General features: G+C 39.8%; 1 protein-coding gene across 1 annotated transcript; it reads left to right on the top strand.

Moving 5' to 3' along the window:
- Nucleotides 1–1686: 1686 nt before the first annotated feature.
- On the top strand, nucleotides 1687–16376 carry ESM1 (endothelial cell specific molecule 1). Its single transcript, XM_066601857.1, has 3 exons — nucleotides 1687–2145; nucleotides 11664–11819; nucleotides 15978–16376. Exons 1-3 carry the CDS (start codon nucleotides 1845–1847, stop codon nucleotides 16064–16066), a joined length of 546 nt encoding a protein of 181 aa, XP_066457954.1. The 5' UTR covers nucleotides 1687–1844; the 3' UTR covers nucleotides 16067–16376.
- The last annotated feature ends 2496 nt before the right edge of the window (nucleotides 16377–18872 follow it).

The following is an 18872-nucleotide window of genomic DNA, read 5'->3' as shown; positions in this document are numbered from 1 at the left end:
ACTGCAGGCTGTACACAGGGTGGCAGGGGGACGAGCGGGGACACAGTGGGAGCAGAGAGAAGTGGTTATGCTGGTTAATAAGTGATTAGAGAAATATTACAACTTGGACAACACCTTTAAGGGAAGAATAGCTTTTGAATAGCTTAAGATAACTTGTTACATGCTACAGTATAGGCCAGTGCAGCACTGTGGAGAGCTTTGTGGATGGGAGTGATGAGTATAAATTGTATTGTATAGCGGACGGGCACCAGTGCAGAGACTGGCACAATAGGGGAGCATCAGTGTAGTGACTGGACAAAAAGATAAGCCAGGCTGCTGCATTCAGGATAGATTTAAGAGAGGAGAGTTTAGTGAGGGGAAGATCAGCTGAGAGTTTAGTGAGGGGAAGGTCAGTTGTGAGTTACAGTAGCTGAGGTTGGAATGAATCAGGGCAACAATAAGAAAAAGGTGGATTTTGGAGATGTTTTGGAGGTCCAGGTGACACAAGCGAGCAAGTCATTGAGTACAGGGAGTAAAGGAAAGATTCAAGCCAAATAGGACTACAAGATGATCTGGTTCTAATTAATACAAAAAAAATGTTGGTGATATAGTCCCTTGAAGGGCCAAGGAAGGGAGCAAAAGACCCATTGGACAGAGAAAAGATCATGGGAATCCTGAGCTTTCCTTGTCTGATTGTCATAGTACTGGTCAGTGGTCCTCCTCTACAACTTTTCCTATGTGGCCCAATGGTTAATTACCCTCTATAGTAGGGAGTAATCCTTCAAGGAAGAGTTTGTTTTAAAGAGAACCTGTCATGCTGTACTTGCAGTCCTATCTGTGGGCATCCTGTTATAGAGCGGGAGCAACTGAGCAGATGGATATATAGTTTTGTCAGAAAAGATTCAGCAGAACTTGTCATTTATTCATAAAAATCCCTGTTCTTTCGATGCTTAGTAGTCTAGTGCAGTGTTCCCCAACTCCAGTCCTCAGGGACCACCAACAGGTCATGTTTTCAGGATTTCCTCAGTGTTGCACAGGTGATGTAATTATTGTCGGTCCTCAGATATTGCCACAGGTGTTCTTACCATAGGATATCCTGAAAACATGACCTGTTGGTGGTCCCTGAGGACTGGAGTTGGGGACCCCTGGTCTAGTGGGCGGTCTTATGAGTGACAGTGATATGAAGAGTCCTCCTGCAAATGCTGTCAATCACTGATAGGACCGCCCACTGGACTCCTAGAAAGAGCAGAGATTTAAATGAATGCAATACAAGATGTACTAAATCTTTCCCCATAAAACAATATATCAATCTGCTCGGCTCGCCCTGCTCTATAACATGCTGCCTGCAGATCGGACACAATGTTCAATGCGACAGGATCCCTTAAAAGATCCCCTATGACTTCCCCATGCATAAAGCATTATTAAAAAAAACAAGGACATTAACTTTTGACCCAAAAATTTTTTGAGAAGTTGAAGTTTCATGACAAAGGAAAAAGTTCCAGTCCGTTTGTATTGCCTTCAGATTTTCTCATCTTTCTGTAATTCACATTAATATTTTGGTACTTTGATGAGCGTTTGCAAAAAAAAAAAAAAAGCTATCTAAACAAAACAAATGACATCAACGCAGGCTTTTCAATTCCTGGATGGCAGCAGCAGCTTGTTAATCCAGCCTCCATCCTGGATCTCATGAAGTAAAGCAAGGGAGGCTGGCAGTAGGATAGCACTGCCGGATTGAGGAAGCTGACGACTGACAAGCCTGTGGGAAGACAATGTATAAAGCTGCTAAATTTGTAGGTTGATGCTCAGCTACTACTTTGGATTTGTTCCTGTCCTCAGCTGAAGCTCAGTCCACCCTGTTTGCAGATATGAAGTGCTGCATCTTTGTTGCCTCGCTCTTGATTAACGTGCACCTTGGCACAGCTTGGAATGCCCAGTATGCCGTGGACTGCCCAGAACGGTGTGACAGCAATGAGTGCAAGAGTACTGTAAGGTGTAAGAGGACTGTGCTGGACGACTGCGGCTGCTGCAGGGTCTGTGCCGCAGCCGCTGGCGAAACTTGTTACCGGACTGTGTCTGGCATGGATGGTGTTAAATGTGGGCCTGGACTGAAATGTCATTTTTTTACAGAGGAAGATGATTTTGGAGATGAATTTGGAACATGCAGAGGTAATAATAGCATTTTTTAGTACTTTCTAATTAGCCAATTGTTCCATTATTTCCACTTTTAACATTAGGTGGCATCCTTTACATCTTAAAAATAATATTTAATACTTTTGCAGTCAGTTTGTGTCCCAGTGAGGTCCTAATATTTCGGAGGAAGACGTTATCAATATCTACAGATGTAGTAGAGTTGAATGTGTTATTTAACTCCTTGGGGCTGCATCTTTTATGATCTGTGAGAACCGCTGAACTGGTAGTTTTACTGTAGTCCTATGTAAAACATATTGTGATATCAAGATGAGTTGTGTCTCAAACTTAGCTCTGCTTCATCTGTACATTCAATGGTTTAAAATGTAAAAAACAAATTCTAGTATAGTTTTTTTTATTTTTACAGAGCCTACAAATGACAATACAGACTAATCATCTATCTATCTCTTAGTCTATGTATCTAGAATCTATACATTTTCATACTTCAGAATGAACTTTATTTTGGGCAAAGATAAATAAATTTAGGGATGCAATGATAGATAGATAGATAGATAGATAGATAGATAGATAGATAGATAGATAAAGAGATAGAGAGATAGATGTGAGATAGATATGAGATAGACAGATAGATAGATAGATAGATAGATAGATAGATAGATAGATAGATAGATAGATAGATAGATAGATATGAGATAGATAGATATGAGATAGATATGAGATAGATGGATAGATAGATAGATAGATAGATAGATAGATAGATAGATAGATAGATAGATAGATAGATAGATAGATCGATCAGAGGTTCCCATCAAATATGTTAACAAATTCAACACCGGGAAACACAAAATCATGAAATATCAATTTACAGATAAATATTTTGGTTTGATACATTGGTATAACCATCTAAACTGTCATTGTTCTGGGGATCAGGTGTGTCTGTATTGTTAGTATGTGACATATTATAACAAGTGAATACATATGGTTATAACTCAGGGTTCCAACAGTGAGCCACACAGCAGGTGGTAGTAGATAGATGTAATATACAGAACATAGATTCTTAGCTACTTGATTGATAGACAGAACAACTGATCGATCGATAAATAGACATATGAAAAAGAGGCAGTACTCTGAGTATATAATTATGGAGAAAATAGTCTTTATTCACCCATTAGTGCCAATGCATTTCAGCTTACTCTTGAGGCTTAAAAAAGGCACCAAGAGAGAGGAAGCCAAAAACATCATATAAGCACTGATAGGTGAAAAGGAGACTCACTTTTTCTATGAACTTATATTAGGAGAAATGCTTGAAATATCATAGAGTGATAGATAGATAGATAGATAGATAGATAGATAGATAGATAGATAGATAGATATAAGATATATATATATAGATAGATAGATAGATAGATATGAGATAGATAGATAGATATGAGATAGATAGATAGATATGAGATAGATAGATAGATAGATAGATAGATAGATAGATTTAATAGTTTGGTTGATTGAAAATCCATGTTTTGATATTACAAATCTATTCTTGTTACACATTTTTATTGATACATTTGTCTGATTGGACCAACATTTTTTCTGTGTATGGCCAGCTGTAAATTGATAATGAGGTAGTCAAACAAAAATCTTCAAAAATAAGCCAATAAGCATATTAGCAGCATTCATAGACGGAAGATAGATAGATGACAGATAGATAGATATATAGATAGATATGAGATGGATAGCTAGATAGATATGAGATGGATAGATAGATGACAGATAGATAGATATATAGATAGATAGATATGAGATGGATAGATAGATAGATGTTAGATAGATAGATATGACATAGATAGATATAAGACAGATAGATAGATAAATAGATAGAAGACAGACAGAGAGATAGATAGATAGATAGATAGATAGATAGATATGAGATAGATAGATAGATAGATAGATAGATAGATAGATAAATAGAAGACAGATGATAGATAGATGGACAGACAGAAAGATAGAAGACAGATGAAAGATAGATGGATAGATAGATAGATAGATAGATAGAATATAGCCTTAAATAAAATAGCTATTTCTGCTTAAAAGCCACAATAGAATCATATCAAAGAATACGTTTTCTATTCATGTAAGCCCACATAACCACATCTAATGAACTGAGAGTGCACAAAATGTGATGCATAGCAGATACTGTTACTACTGAGGTAGAGGACAGTACATAAGCACAGAGTGGCTAAATATTCCTATAGAAAATATACTGTACACTGAGTAATGTACTAGTAATAACAAGGCAGTGGTTGGGACAAGCTGGGTCTTATAGATACACATCTGGAGCCACTGGATATAGACAACTGTGTGAGATGTTAAAGTGAAGCTCAATCTCCACCTCCACCATTAACTCTGGAGTCAGCAAATGGAATATCTACTGTCTTTGCAATACATCTGTATTGCCATGTTTCTGTTTTACATACTGTTTAGCTTATTTTACGCTGCAATATAAAAAATAAAAAGTGTATTTCAATTTGAAACACGATAGCAAACTACTGATGACAGATCTGATATTCAGATTTACATATGTGCCTCTACTTAGTATTGTAAATGCATAATAGTGTTCTGATGTGAATCAGCTGTAGATCTGATTCACTCACTAAAAGGATCAATCAAAGCTTCACCTGCAGTTACCAGTAGCAGCCACTAAACAGGGGTTAGAGCAGCAGCTTTTGCTCCACACCCCAGTGTGTAGTGGCAATGACAGCAGCGTGCTGAGCAGCTGAGCGGTTGGGGTCCCAAGAGGCAGACCCCAGTTGATCAACTATTGCTGACTTATTCTGAGGATAAGTCATCAATAGTATTTCCATGGAAAACTTCCTTTAAAGGGATTATACAGCGTAGAAAACCCATTTTAATATAGTCTATTAGGAAATTCTGAGTTAATAGAAGGCCCTCTGCTCAAGATCCAAATTTCTTGACCAGAACAGAGAGCAGTTACAAAGAGTGTCTGTCACTCTGGAGGACCTGACCTGTCCTGCATTAGACAGAGAACACATTGGTACTGTGTAATGCTCAATTTTGCCTGTGGTGGCACTGCAGAGAAATTGAACACTTACTGCCTGGTTCCAGTTGATTGCGGGGAGTTACAGTTACAGTTGATTACTGGGAGTGCCTGCTTTATGATCAGATTATTGTAGCATCAAAAAAAGGCAAACAGAATTCTGTATTAAGAGAAGCATAGAGTCTAGATCACGTAAGGTAATTATCCCCCTCTACTCTTCCTTGGTCAGACCTCATCTGGAATACTGAGTCCAGTTCTGGGCAACCCAAATTAAAAAGACATAGACAAACTAAAGCAAGTTTAGAGAAGAGTTACCAAGATGGTGAGCAGTCTGCAAATCATGTCCTATGAGGAACGGTTAAAGGATCTGGAAATGTTTAGCTTGCAAAAAAGCAATGGAATGAAACTGAAAGGGAGGAAACACAAATTAGATTTTAGAAAAACCTTTCTAACAGTGAGGGTGATCAATAAATGGGACAGGTTACCACGGGAGGTAACCGTGAAAATCACTGCAGGGGTTGCCGGCATCCTAACGCTTTCAATGGAGCAATGCCATCCCCATTGGAATCAGTGGGAGAGCTTTGCGATCCGGAATAGATTGAGGGCTCAGTCACACGGGCGCATCAGTATCTATACACTGGCGCCGATGCGCCCGTGTGACTGCAGGAAGGAGACGGACGTACCTGAAGATGGCCGTCTCTCTGCAGAGTCATTGCCGGTCATGTGTTCTTTCCTCCAGCGCTGCAGAGAGACGGCCGTCTTCAGGTACGTCTGTCTCCTTCCTGCAGTCACACAGGCGCACCGGCGCCAATGTACGGATGCCGATGCGCCCGTGTGACTGAGGCCTAATGGCTTTTCCAATCATTTCAGTGGGGAAAATTGATTTGACTTAGGCCGCCTGCAGACAGCCGGGTTGGATCGCCTGCGGAGCCACCGGCCGGTGAGTGACATTTCTGTGCAAGCCCCGCACAGAAATAGAGCATGCCGCGATGTGTTTTCCACGCGAGTTTTTGCGCGAACAAATTACAGCCATCTGCATAGGATTGCATTTTCTAACGCAATCCTATGGCAGCTTCCATGGGCGGAAATCCCGCCGCAGAATTTCCGCCCGTGTGCAGGGAGTCATATGAGTGTTTTGGGTTAAGAGCTCCGTCACGGAACGAATTAAACTCTTAACCCAAGGCACCACTGTATTACTATCAGCTTGTTGATGGTTTCCAGGTTATATCAGATATCTTGTTAGTAAATAGAAGAAGAAAAGTCCATATTGTTTTTATACTATTTTGGTGCAGTTTCACATGGTATGGCAGAAAACCTATAATACATCTGCAACCTAGTAATTTACAGGTATCTGTAATCTGGCAGCATCCCTCTATGGTCACACCTCGGAGTCAGTTAAGCGTCTCTTAAAGGAAGTGATGACTGCTTGGACGACTGTTCATGCAAAAGCCTCCCAGTTATTGATATGATCAAAATCTTTAAATATGTTAAAAAGAATAGATAAGGTTCAGGAAGGAAGAAGCTAAATACAAGAACAAGGGGGCACAATCTGAGAATTGTTGAGGGGAGATCAGAAAATATTATTTCACTGAAACAGTAGTAGATGTTTAGAACAAACTTCCAGCAAATGTGTTCCAAAAACCATCAGGAAGAAAAAATAAATGGCCACTGACTCTTCAACAAACTTGTGATAGCCAATGTGATAACTAGCCAAAGTGACAATCACTTTTTGTTTACCTGTAATGAGGTTTCTGTGCTGAAGAAATACTCAAAAGTACTGGTAATTATCAGTCTTACTTCCTTCTTATTTGCTGTCCATTGCTGGTTGTCATGTGAAGTCCATCTCTAGTAACAGAGACACCTAGAGACTCAAACAAAGACATGGCTGAAGCATTTAGTAAGTGTTTTATCTCTTCCCAGTACTAGATTTACAGCTACACTGCTCAGTACTGCTGTATAGTGTCCTCCATGCTGCTTCTGAGGTGTGCTGCAGAGAGATGGGGGGGATAGGATCGTTTCTAGTGTCTTTGTGTAGTGTATAGAGACCTAGCAGCAAGTCTGCAACTACCAGCTCAGAGACAACTAGCAATTAGAGATGAAGCCTACTGAGGGGGAAACTAGTGCAAAATGCCATACAATGGCAAAAATAGTACTATTCATCATGTACACACACATGGCTGTTTATTCTAAAAAGTCTGGTATGCCTGGGATAAACATATCCAGTCTGATAGAAAGGAAACAATATAAGGGCAGACCAGATGGACTTTGTTTTTTCCTGCTGCCAATCTTCTATGTTTCTATAAATGCTAGTAACTGACTGCTGATACACATGCTATATTGTAGATCGGCGCTCATTACAGGCGATTTATCTACCTGCGTAAAATAACTCTTAGACCAAGACAGAGAATGATAATAGATTTCGGATGGATGGAAATATATGACATACATGTTTTAGGCTTCTTTCACATCTGTGATAATTATTGTACAAGTCCATCGCAGAAGCTAAACAGTGAAAATAACTAAACAGTTGAATCCAGCATATGAAGAGTCTGAACAGCACTTAACGAACACCGTTCATTTCCCAGTCACAATAGAGTAGGATGCATTGCTATTCGGAGGGGGACTTTGTACTGACTGTCCCAGAGGCTCAGAACACATTATATTGCAAATCTGACACACCTCAGGGGTAGGGAATATAGAAGTCCATGATATATCACGCTCTTCTCAATCGATGGTAGGCACTAAGAGATCTGTGAGTTAAGCCCCATTAAGATAGAACAAATCGTTCAGAAAATCGTTTAACCCTTTGCAATCCAATTTTGGATTCAGGGTTTTCCTAGGGGGCTTTCTCTTTTTACCATTATACAATGGCGCCATCTGCTGACTAGATCAAATACTACAGTATGTGACATTCTGGAGAGGCCCCCTGACAACAGAGTGGCCAGTAATCTACAGTAAGAATACCCTCCCGGACGTCTTCTGATATCGGAGCTGTACAGCCTTCAATCATAATGTCTTTAGACGTCAGACAGTGGATTGGTAAAAGGATCATTATCTAACTTTCTATCTATCAGATAGATAAGAAAGTGAAAGCAGCCAACTATTATACTTCTGACTACTATATTGTGCAGATTAAGGAAGTTCTTCCAAAGTGATCTTCGTGTGAGTCATTGTTTCCAAGACAAAATCCTTATATTATGATATTCCATTATATCGTGTGTTGTGGTTTTACGCAAGACATTTTGTACCCAGTACATATAACTATAGCAACATTTTTAGTTGGACAGAATTTTTTCTATTTCCACAAGTTACTTTTTACAGAAAAGTAAATGAACTATTCTGCGAGTTTAGCTGTCATAACTGAAGTCCTGATGACAACCCCAGAGGACATGTGAGGAATGAAGATCTGATCCAGCTGACTAACCTGATGTTCACGCCCAAGAAAATTGACCTTTTTAATTGTTTCCATATTTTTCCTGTTCCCCACTCATTTTTACAGGATGTCTTATTAATACAGCACATTGTTGCTTTGTGTCACAGATAAATCTACACTAGGTTAAGCGGCTCCCCTGACTATTATGTACTGTAATTACATTTTTCTTCATTGTGAATGATAAAAGCTCTCTCTTCTTAAGCAAATGCTAAGATGGTGTCTCATAATCTGGAACGTCTACTTAAAATTCTTTTCTGTGAACGCTTCAACACTTAAGCCCCATTTACACGCCAAGATGATTGCTCAAAATTTGCTCAATAGACAGTTTGAGTGACAGTCTTGAGTGATGATTTTGCATAGCTACTAATGGACACTAATGCCTATTAGTAGCTTATTAGCTTCATTTGCATTTAAATGAAGCTCCCTTCGATGTATGTAGATAACAGCAGGTGTTCTGCTATCTGCATACAGCTCCATTGTTCTCCAGCTGGACAGCAGCTGAAACAATGTTATCAGTACTCCCACAGAGAATTATAGCATGCAGTCCCTGCTATCAGCTGGCCACCATAACAATTGTTTTTATGTTAAACTAAAAATCATCGTTCAGCCGAAAAGCTAACAATGGTAGCATTTACACGCAATGATTATTGCTCAAAAGACATAGTTTGAACGAATTTGGAGTGATAATTGTTGTAGGTAAATGGGCTTTAGTAGACAGAAATCGAAATTGCACACCTAAATCAACCAATCAATCTGATTCAACTCTTAGTAGTCAAGCATTTATCTATGTATCATTGCATGCCTATCTATCATTACATATCTAAAATGTACACACAAAATGTAATCTATCTATCCAACACCTAAAAGCCAATCTATCTATATCATATCATTGCATGTTTATCTATCTGTGATATATGAGCCTCTTTTGAAATGACAACATGCATGTCTATCATCATTGCACACTAAAGCAATTTATCCATTTTCACACATTGTCAAAAAAAATCCCACCCCTAGAAGGACGAGTTGTTTTGCTCCAAAACTGGGAATACAGTTACATCTCAGGCAGATATGCAAGTGATTAGAGGTGTGGTGTGATTAGATGAACAGTCCTGCCACCTAAGGCCTTAAAAGTGGTAATACTCTTGGCCTATGAAAAGGCTCTCAGAGGCTCCTTGTGTGTAGTGACTTCTTTTTCCGCTTCTGTAGAGCTTGTTGACCACTAGATGCCCCTACAACACAATCCAAGAGATTTTGCCCAGTTATCAGTGTTTGAGAGTGGGCGCATTATTGGAATGCAAGCAGCTGGTTGGTCATATCAATGAATTGCCCACCATTTGGACCATTCTGGCCAGACTGTTAGGAGGTGTTGGAACCAGTGGATGCGTGAGGACACAAGGCGACCGGGGTCGGGACATCCTCTACAGACCACCAGTAGAGAGGATCATCGGATAGTCGCACAAGCAGGAGCAGCTCCGACTGTTTCATTGTCCACCATCCAGAGACAGATGGCACCATCGTTGCTCAACCCTATGTCTGTCAGAGCCACAGTCTCCTCCATTTGCAGTGTTGTCATGAATGATGAACCTGATATGCTACTGAGTGGAACTGGGTCGTCTTCAGTGAAGAATCCAGGTTTATTTTGGGCACGGATGATGGCTGTGCTCATTTCTGGAGACCTCAATCTGGTCTTTACTGTAGAGTGGCACACTGCCCCCACTGCTAGTGTCATGGATTGGGGGCCAATCACATAGTTGGTCACAACTAGGAGTGCTACTAGGGGCAATGACAGCTCAGCGATATGTTCAGGACATCCTGCAGCCACATGTGTTATTTCTCATGGCAGGACTTCCAAGAGACATTTTCCAGCAGGATAATGCTTGCGTCACACATTGAGTCACAGGAATGCCTCCACAACATTGTAACACTTCTGTGGCATGCCCAGTTGCCAAATTTATCACCAATAGAACATGCATGGAATCATCTGGGATTCCAACTCTGACAGCCTACAAGTTTGCATGACCTAGAGGCTCAGTTACAGCCAATGTGGACAGATAAGACACAGTATACCATACGGCATGCCTCCATGCCGGCCCATCTCACATCTTGCATCCATTCTAGAGGCGGTACAAAAGGGTACTAGAGCCTCCATGCCTGCCTATCTCACTTCTTGCATCCAAGCTAGAGGTGGTACAACAGAGTACTAGAGTCCCCATGCCCACCCTTATCACATCTTGTATCTGAGCCTCCCTTCAAGGGGTCAGTTTTCTGCAATAAATTCTCCTTTTGCTCTGATATTGTAATCACTTACTTATTTCCATGGTACAATCACACAGAGAAAGTTTCATTCCATTCCAACTTCTTCTAGGGGAGGGATTGTTTTGACACTGATTGTATCTATCTATTTATTCAACACTTAGTAGTCAATAATCTATATATAGATCAACGCATATTTAAAATGATCTATCTTTGCACACAAAATCTATTTGTCTACAGTATCTAATGCTGGAAATACACATAAAAATAAATTGAAGAAAATAAGCCTTTTACACATGCCAACAATTGTGCATTTCCGTTTGTTTTTGAGATCGCTATCAGATTATTTGTTTGCCTCGGAGTGTTTACCCGTTACGCCACACTCTCATTATCCCAACAATTTGCTGAGCAGCGAAAAATTTCTGGTCAGCAAATTCTTGTTCCTTGTTTGCTTGCTGGACTCATTCGCTCTGCATGATTATTGTTGATATCTGCTTGATGTAACGATTAATCACACAATAACGGACCCTGTAAATGGATTGTAACTCAGAGATCCAAGAAACACGGAGTGCGTCTGAATGTGATGCTACGTATTGTACATACTGTAGCTTGCATGAATAGGGCAGCCCATTATACTCCAGAGGATACATTGGTTTTTACCCCTGCCACTTGGTGGAGACACTTATTAGCCTAAATGCTTCTGACCCTTCAAAACAGCTGTACCTACTGTTTGTAGTCTAAATTGAATAACTTTTCTGCATAACGTACAGTAATTCTCCTCTTTCCATCTCATTGTAGAATGTCCATATGGCACCTATGGAATGGACTGCAGAGGAACCTGCAACTGCCCTTCCGGAATATGTGACCGTGTGACAGGAAAATGCTTGAAATTTCCTTTTTTCCAAATGACTGGCGCAAAGCCTGCCAACAAACGACGACCCTCTTCATCTTCTGGTATGTTATCTCTACAATATAATATCAGATCACTGCTCGAGATTTTTTAGTTGCACTGATAACTGATATGAAGGGTTAATATGAGTAACACGAACATTTTTTGCTTACACATGCACATTGAAAGTTCCAGAGAACTACATAGTATCTGTAAGAAAGAAAAACAGTTGGCCGTCACAGTTATTCCCAGAAGAGCACCCCTACATTTTTCCTTCCCAGTGTACCCCAACTCTACTGCTAGTTGTGGGACTGGACCAATCTTAGCCAATGCTATATCCTAGACAAGATCTCTAAAACAGAAGCCATCTTGGTACTCAACCTGCAGTCTATCAGTTCCTGATTGGTGGAGTATTTAATTGATATATATGCACTTACTAACTTCTGATTATGGCATTTCGTACATGAAATGTTTCTATTAAGTTCATACATTTCATTGGAGAGATGTATTTTGCGAATATAAGGATCCAAGTACTTCTTAAAGTCTTACAAATGCTGAATCAAATAGAAATGTTGGTCATTAGGTTATCCGATCTTGACGAGATGCACAAGAGAAACACTTCAATTGCAAATTCAGCTTTGCTCCATCTGTATACAAAGTCTTATATATACAGTACGCACATGTGGGGCACCCAAAAGAAAGAGGAATTCATTTATTAAAAATAATCTATTAGAAGGTACAGGCCTTCTTCAAAACCTGGGGAAGCTTTATCCAACTATTACCACAAAGGGTAAAGGATAGACTGAGAAACTGCTTCCACTACACTTGCTGGTTCCAGGAACAGGTGGCAATAGGAGAAACGCCTATCTAGGGTGGACACACCTATCTAGGGTGAAACACAGACCGTGCCGTGACCATGCGGGGCCTCCATAAATTTTGCAGATCCTCAATATACAGGTCAGTAGACTAAAAAACAAAAATCTGTGGTCAAAATGGGTCAAAGTTTTGATTTAATGAAGGTAATTTTGTTTGATTTAATGTTTTATTTTATGTTTTATAAAATTAACACAAAAAATGTAGGTTGATTCAAGCTATACCAACACAAAAAACCCTGCAATACCATGATAACACTGAATGTATGCTTTAACCTGTTTAATAAAGACAAAGTTAAAAAAAAAAAAAATAATCTATTTGTACATTTTGAAACTTCAGTCTCCTTTAAACTTTTCTCCATTTGAAGCAAAATATTTGTCCAAACATTTTTTCCACGGCTCAAAGCATTTTTTAAACTCATCATATTGATGTCTTTTAGTCCTTTGTTTCACCTCTCCAACCACAGCAAGAGGTTTTCTTTTGACGACTCTTTAAAACCAGAGGAAATAAAAAAAAGTTGCAGAGAGTGAGATCGAGTGAATTCGGAGAGTGAGGCAAGGGTGTCTTTTTTTCAAAATTTGCTTAACACTCAGCGCTGTATGGGCAGGCACGTTGTCAGGATGGAAGAACCAGTCACCTGATTGCCACAAATCGGGAAGCTTTCTCCATACATCGAAACAAAACCTTTTCAAAACTTTCAATTAAAAAAATGAGTTAACTGTTTGACTCTGTGTTAGAAATTCTGAGTGCACCAATGCGCTCACTTCGAAGAAACAAATTAACATTATTCATACGAACGTATAAACAGCCGTCACAAAATAGGCAAAAAACTGAACAATTTGATGAAAAATAAATCACTGGAGCCGAACTTAACTTTCCCCAACAACGCCGGCTGGCATACTGCCGCAGAAGGGTTCTGTACTAGTAATGCCACGTCCAATAGAAGAAGATTCCTGTTTCTTTTGGGTACCTCCTTGTACAAATATATATATATATATATATATATATATATATATATATATATATATATATATATATATATATATACACACAGTGGATGTTTAAATGCCATGTTAAAAATCCAACAAAGATAAATTATTTCAGATTTATTTCCACCTTTAATGGGGCCCGTTATCTGTACAATTCCATCGAAAAACAAACTCAAACAATTTAGGGTGGAAAAATAAAAACAACAAATCTAAAATAATGTGGTTGCATAAGTGTTAACACCCTCTTCTTTTGGGGATGAGATTATGTTCAGAATTAGCCAATCACATTCGAAGTAGGAAGTAGGAAGTAGATTAAATTTGGCCATCAGGAAGTAGGTCATCAGGAAGTAGATTAAATTTGGCACAAAATTTACATTACCTAGAACTGTGTGTTCTTCAAAAATTGATAAAAGACCAGATGGACATTGGTCTAGGAGGCTGCCAAGAGGCCTACAGCAACATTGAAGGAGCTACAGGAATTTCTGGCAAGTACTGGTTGTGTAATGCATGTGACAACCATCTCCTGTATTCTTCATATATCTGGTCTGTTGGGTAGAGTGGCAAGATGGAAGCCTTTTCTAATAAAGTAAATCCAAAGTACATTTTAGTAACTACTAAAAGTAAGTGGTAAAATGTGTTGCTGGCTGATGAGACCAAGGTTGAGCTTTATGGTCATAAATTCCAAAAGCTATGCTTGGTGCAAAGCCAACACTGCCTCACCAGAAGACCACCATACCCACAGTGGAGCTGGGGGAAGCAGGATTATGCTTCGGGCTGTTTTTCTCAAGGTGGAGGTAATTATGAACAGTTTCAAGTATCAGTCCATTTTGGTATAAAACTTTCAGGCCTCGGCTAAAAAGTTGAAAATAAAAAAAAGGAATTTCACATTTTAGCACGATAGCAACACAAAGCAGACCTTCAAATCAACAAAAGAATGGCTTGGCCAAAAAAAAGATGAAAGTTTTGGAATGGACCAGCCAGACCCCAGACCTAAATCCCATTGAAGATCTGTGGGTTGACCTGAAGAGGGCGCTACGCACGAGATGTCCTTCGCAATCTGACAGATTTTGGAGTGCTTTTGCAAGGAAGAGTGAGAAAAGATTGCCAAGCAAAGATGTGCTATGCTGATAGACACCCACCCAAAGAGACTGAATGCTGTCATAAAGTCAAATGGAACATCTACAAAGGATTAGTTTTATGGTTTGCATGTTTATGCGACCACTTTATCTTAGTTTTTTTTATTTTTCCACACTAAGAGATTTCAGTATGTTTTTCAATGCAATTGTGTAGATAACGGGTCACATTGAAGGTGGAAGCAAATCAGAAATGATTCAGCTTCGCCAGATTTTATAACATGACAAAAACGTGGCATTTTACAGGATTGTGTAGATATTTTATAATCACTGTGAGATATATATATATATACATACATATATATGTATATATACTCATACATGTATATACACATATATATATATATACATACATACATGTATATATATATATATATATATATATATATATATATTTACAAGTTTTAGGCAGGCGTGGAAGAGACTATCTTTCATAAATAAAGAAGAACGGGGAGTCATGGAAGTGATGATTTGGCCCCCACAGAACCCTGAACTCACATCATCCAGTCTGTCTGGGATTACATGAAGAGACAGAATGATTTGAGCAAGCTACATTCACAGAAGATCTGTGGTTAGTTCTCCAAGACGTTTGGAACATCCTCCCCACCAAGTTTCTTCAAAAGCTGGGTGCAAGTGTACCTAGAACTGATGTTGTTTTGAAGACAAAGGGTGGTCACTAGAGTTGAGCGAGCATACTCGCTAAGGACAAATACTCTAGCGAGCATTGTCCTTTTCGAGTACCTGCCCGCTCGTGAGAAAAGATTCGGGTGCCGGCGGGGGTGAGCGGTGGGTTGCGTGAGTGAGCAGGGAGGAGCGGGGGGAAGAGAGAGATCTCCCCCCACCCCCACTCTCCCCCGCCGCCCCCTGCCTCCGCCGACACCCGAATCTTTTCTCACAAGCGGGCAGGTACTCGAAAATGACAATACTCGCTCGAGTATCTGTCCTTAGCGAGTATGCTCGCTCATCTCTAGCGGTCACAGCAAATATTGATTTGATTTACATTTCCCTTTTGCTCCTTCACTTTGCATTTTGTTAATTGACAAAAATAAACTATTAACATTTCTATTTTTGAAATCATTCTTACTTTGCAGCATTTTTCCCACACCCGCCTAAAACGTTTACACAGTACTGCGTGTATATAAAGAAATCATTTAGAACCATTTAGCTAAGAAAATGGTAATTTTCCGTTCTGTTAAAATTTAATTATATTTATATTGTTTGCCCTTAGATCTTGAAATGGCTTCAGGAGATGGCAACAACGTCAAGGATAAGGATAAAGGATCTCGATCCGAAATAAAATGGTTAAATCCACGCTGATCATGACCTTATAATTGTGTAGAAGAATGACCATGTGGACATCGGACTGAGGGAGAACATAAAAATACAACGGGATTTCATTGAGACAAAGTGGACACGTAATTTATTGGGAAGTCGGCTCTCCACATGGCACTGATAATTTATAGCAATGGAGAGATCCTGATAGACTGTGGAATTATTACAGATGTTGGTCTTTGTTCCGTGAAGCAAATATCTGTTCAATCTTCTTTGTAAATGTGTAGTTATATAAACTTTTTATTTTGGATCATTTTCAGTCGTTTAGTATATCTAATGCAATTTACATGTGTATTTAAATAAATGCTTTGTAGATTAAAATGATGTTACCTCTGCTGTCATTTCTCATCTGATTAGTATGTGTCATAAAAGGCATGCTGCACCTCTTTACACCTTGATACAATCTACAGAAAAAGTTGAATTTGTTACATCCTGTTTTATACTTCAGGGCAGGGGGAGTCACTGTGTACATACCTTACATTACTTATCCTGTACTGATCCTGAGTTACATCCGGCATTATACCCCACAGCTGCACTCACTATTCTGCTGTGCTGGTGCAGTCACTGTGTACATACATTACATTACTTATCATGTGTTACATCCTGTATTATACTCCAGAGCTGCCCTCACTATTCTGCTGGTGGGGCACGGTGTACATATATTATATTACATCATCTACTGATCCTGAGGTAAGGCCCATTTACACCAGCAGATGATCGCTCAAAGATCGCTCAAACGACAGTTTGAGTGACAGCTTTGAGCGATCATTTTGCATAAAACGGGAAAACAATGCTATCAGCACTCTCCGTGGAGAACTTATGATAAGATTTTTAGGTTAGCTTGAATTTAACGATCACCTAACAGTGCCTGAAAAGCGCTCGATGGGCGCACATTTACACACACCGATTATTGCTAAAACAATCGCAGATCATCGGCTGGTGTAAATGGGCCTTTACATCTTCTATTATATTCCAGAGCTGCACTCACTATTCTGATAGGCGAGTCACTATGTACACACATTACATGACATCTCCTGTATCAATCCTGAGTTACATCCTGTATTATACCCCATAGTTGTGATATATGACATTTGACAAGACACCCAGGAACTCCTTCAGGAAATGGTGTTTATTTTATGTGTGCACAGACACTGGTGGATTAAGATCCCAAAGCCAGTGTGCCTATACAAAGAAATTCCAACAACTTTATACAGTGTGAGCCAGCTTATTCACAGTTCCATAACTATCAGTTAACACTTTAAGGAAGAACTCATACAGGAAGAATTTATCTACAATTCCATAACTATCAGTTAACACTTTAAGGAAGAACTCATACAGGAAGAATTTATCTACAAAGAGGAGGAGGGGGGTTGGAATGTAATCCAATTACAACAGTGTGAGTAGAGAAAAAACAATATACGTCAGGTTTCTGGCTGATAACAGAGAGGCAATAGCAGTTAAAGTATATAAATTTTTCTATGTCCTTCACCACATTTTCCTCCCTTTGATAGCTATCACTCGTTTATAGACTATCATCCTAATTTATGGGTTCATACTACCATAGACTTGAGTATAGCCTGTGTGTTACGTCTGCAAATAACGTGCTGGAGCAGCACCTGTGATTATGCACAATTATAGCCCAAAGTGCAGCAACTGAAATAAAAAACACAAAATAAGCAGGAAGTCTTTCTCTAAATACATGACGACGAGGGAGAGGGCCCTGCCTAGCATGGCAGACTGATCGCTTCGATAGATGCGGGCTTGCACTCGTTCTTGGGACCTAAGTAACCCTACTTGGCCAACAAAATAAAGGACAAAGCAAACCCCAAAAGGAAACACAAATGAAACACTGCACGTATCTGGTGGTGAAGCCGCAGCACATGGAGCCGTCCTCTGTTCACGTGATAACGGAGACAACACTGTCTACGGGAGCCACTTACTACCAGCACAGACAGCAAGCAACTGGCAATTCACAGCACTTTAGCTCAGTATCCAGCCCAGGTAAATACCCAGCTAATTACCCACAGATGTGACTACACTACATCACCTAATGAGCTAGAAGGTGGAGAACCAAATCTAAAACCTCGTTAATCCAGCAGCAATCTCAGCACTGCTGTAACACTGTGTATCCCGTGCTCCATCAGTGTTTATCCATGTTTTAGGGGAGAATATACTGGATTATAGCATATGATCTGTGAACCTTGTTCACACATGTAGTAAGTGGTCTTATCGTATGTGCAACCCCCTACTTGTCTCCCCTTATCCATGTAGTAAGTATGGTACACTAATGTTCTTGTGATGCGTGTACCCATTCTAGCTTCTGGTATACATTTATCACAATTATTGGTACAAGTCCAAATTTCCTGTATAGCATAATCCCACCACCCCCAACACAGTTTTTAGTAGGTTCTTCATTCTTCTCGTTGTCTTGCAGCTGTACCTCTCCCCTCTCCTAGGTGTTTGAGGGAAAAACAATGTCTCTGTGTGAAAACCACTGTCTCTGTGAAAACCACTTTCTCTGTGAAGAAAACACTATCTCTGTGTAGTAAACACTGTCAGCTAGTGCCTCCTGGGCTTCCCAGAGAGGGCAGGGTTCCCTTCTGGTCCAAGGCACTTCTGAAGGTCTTTAAGGTGAGCTTTTAGGAATCCGTCGGGTGTGGTAAGCAGGCAATGCCAGTGTAGGCCAATTTGACTCTGGTCTGGTGGATTCAAGGTCTCATCTCAGCAACTTTAACAACAGTCGGGGTAGACGGGGTAATGGTGTATGGACCTTTACACCTAGGTTTGCGAG

Source organism: Eleutherodactylus coqui, chromosome 5 (assembly GCF_035609145.1).
Source record: "Eleutherodactylus coqui strain aEleCoq1 chromosome 5, aEleCoq1.hap1, whole genome shotgun sequence".
NCBI classification, from domain to species: domain Eukaryota; kingdom Metazoa; phylum Chordata; class Amphibia; order Anura; family Eleutherodactylidae; genus Eleutherodactylus; species Eleutherodactylus coqui.
The sequence above is the reverse complement of the archived record's forward strand: the minus strand, read 5'-3'. Positions and strand labels throughout refer to the sequence as shown.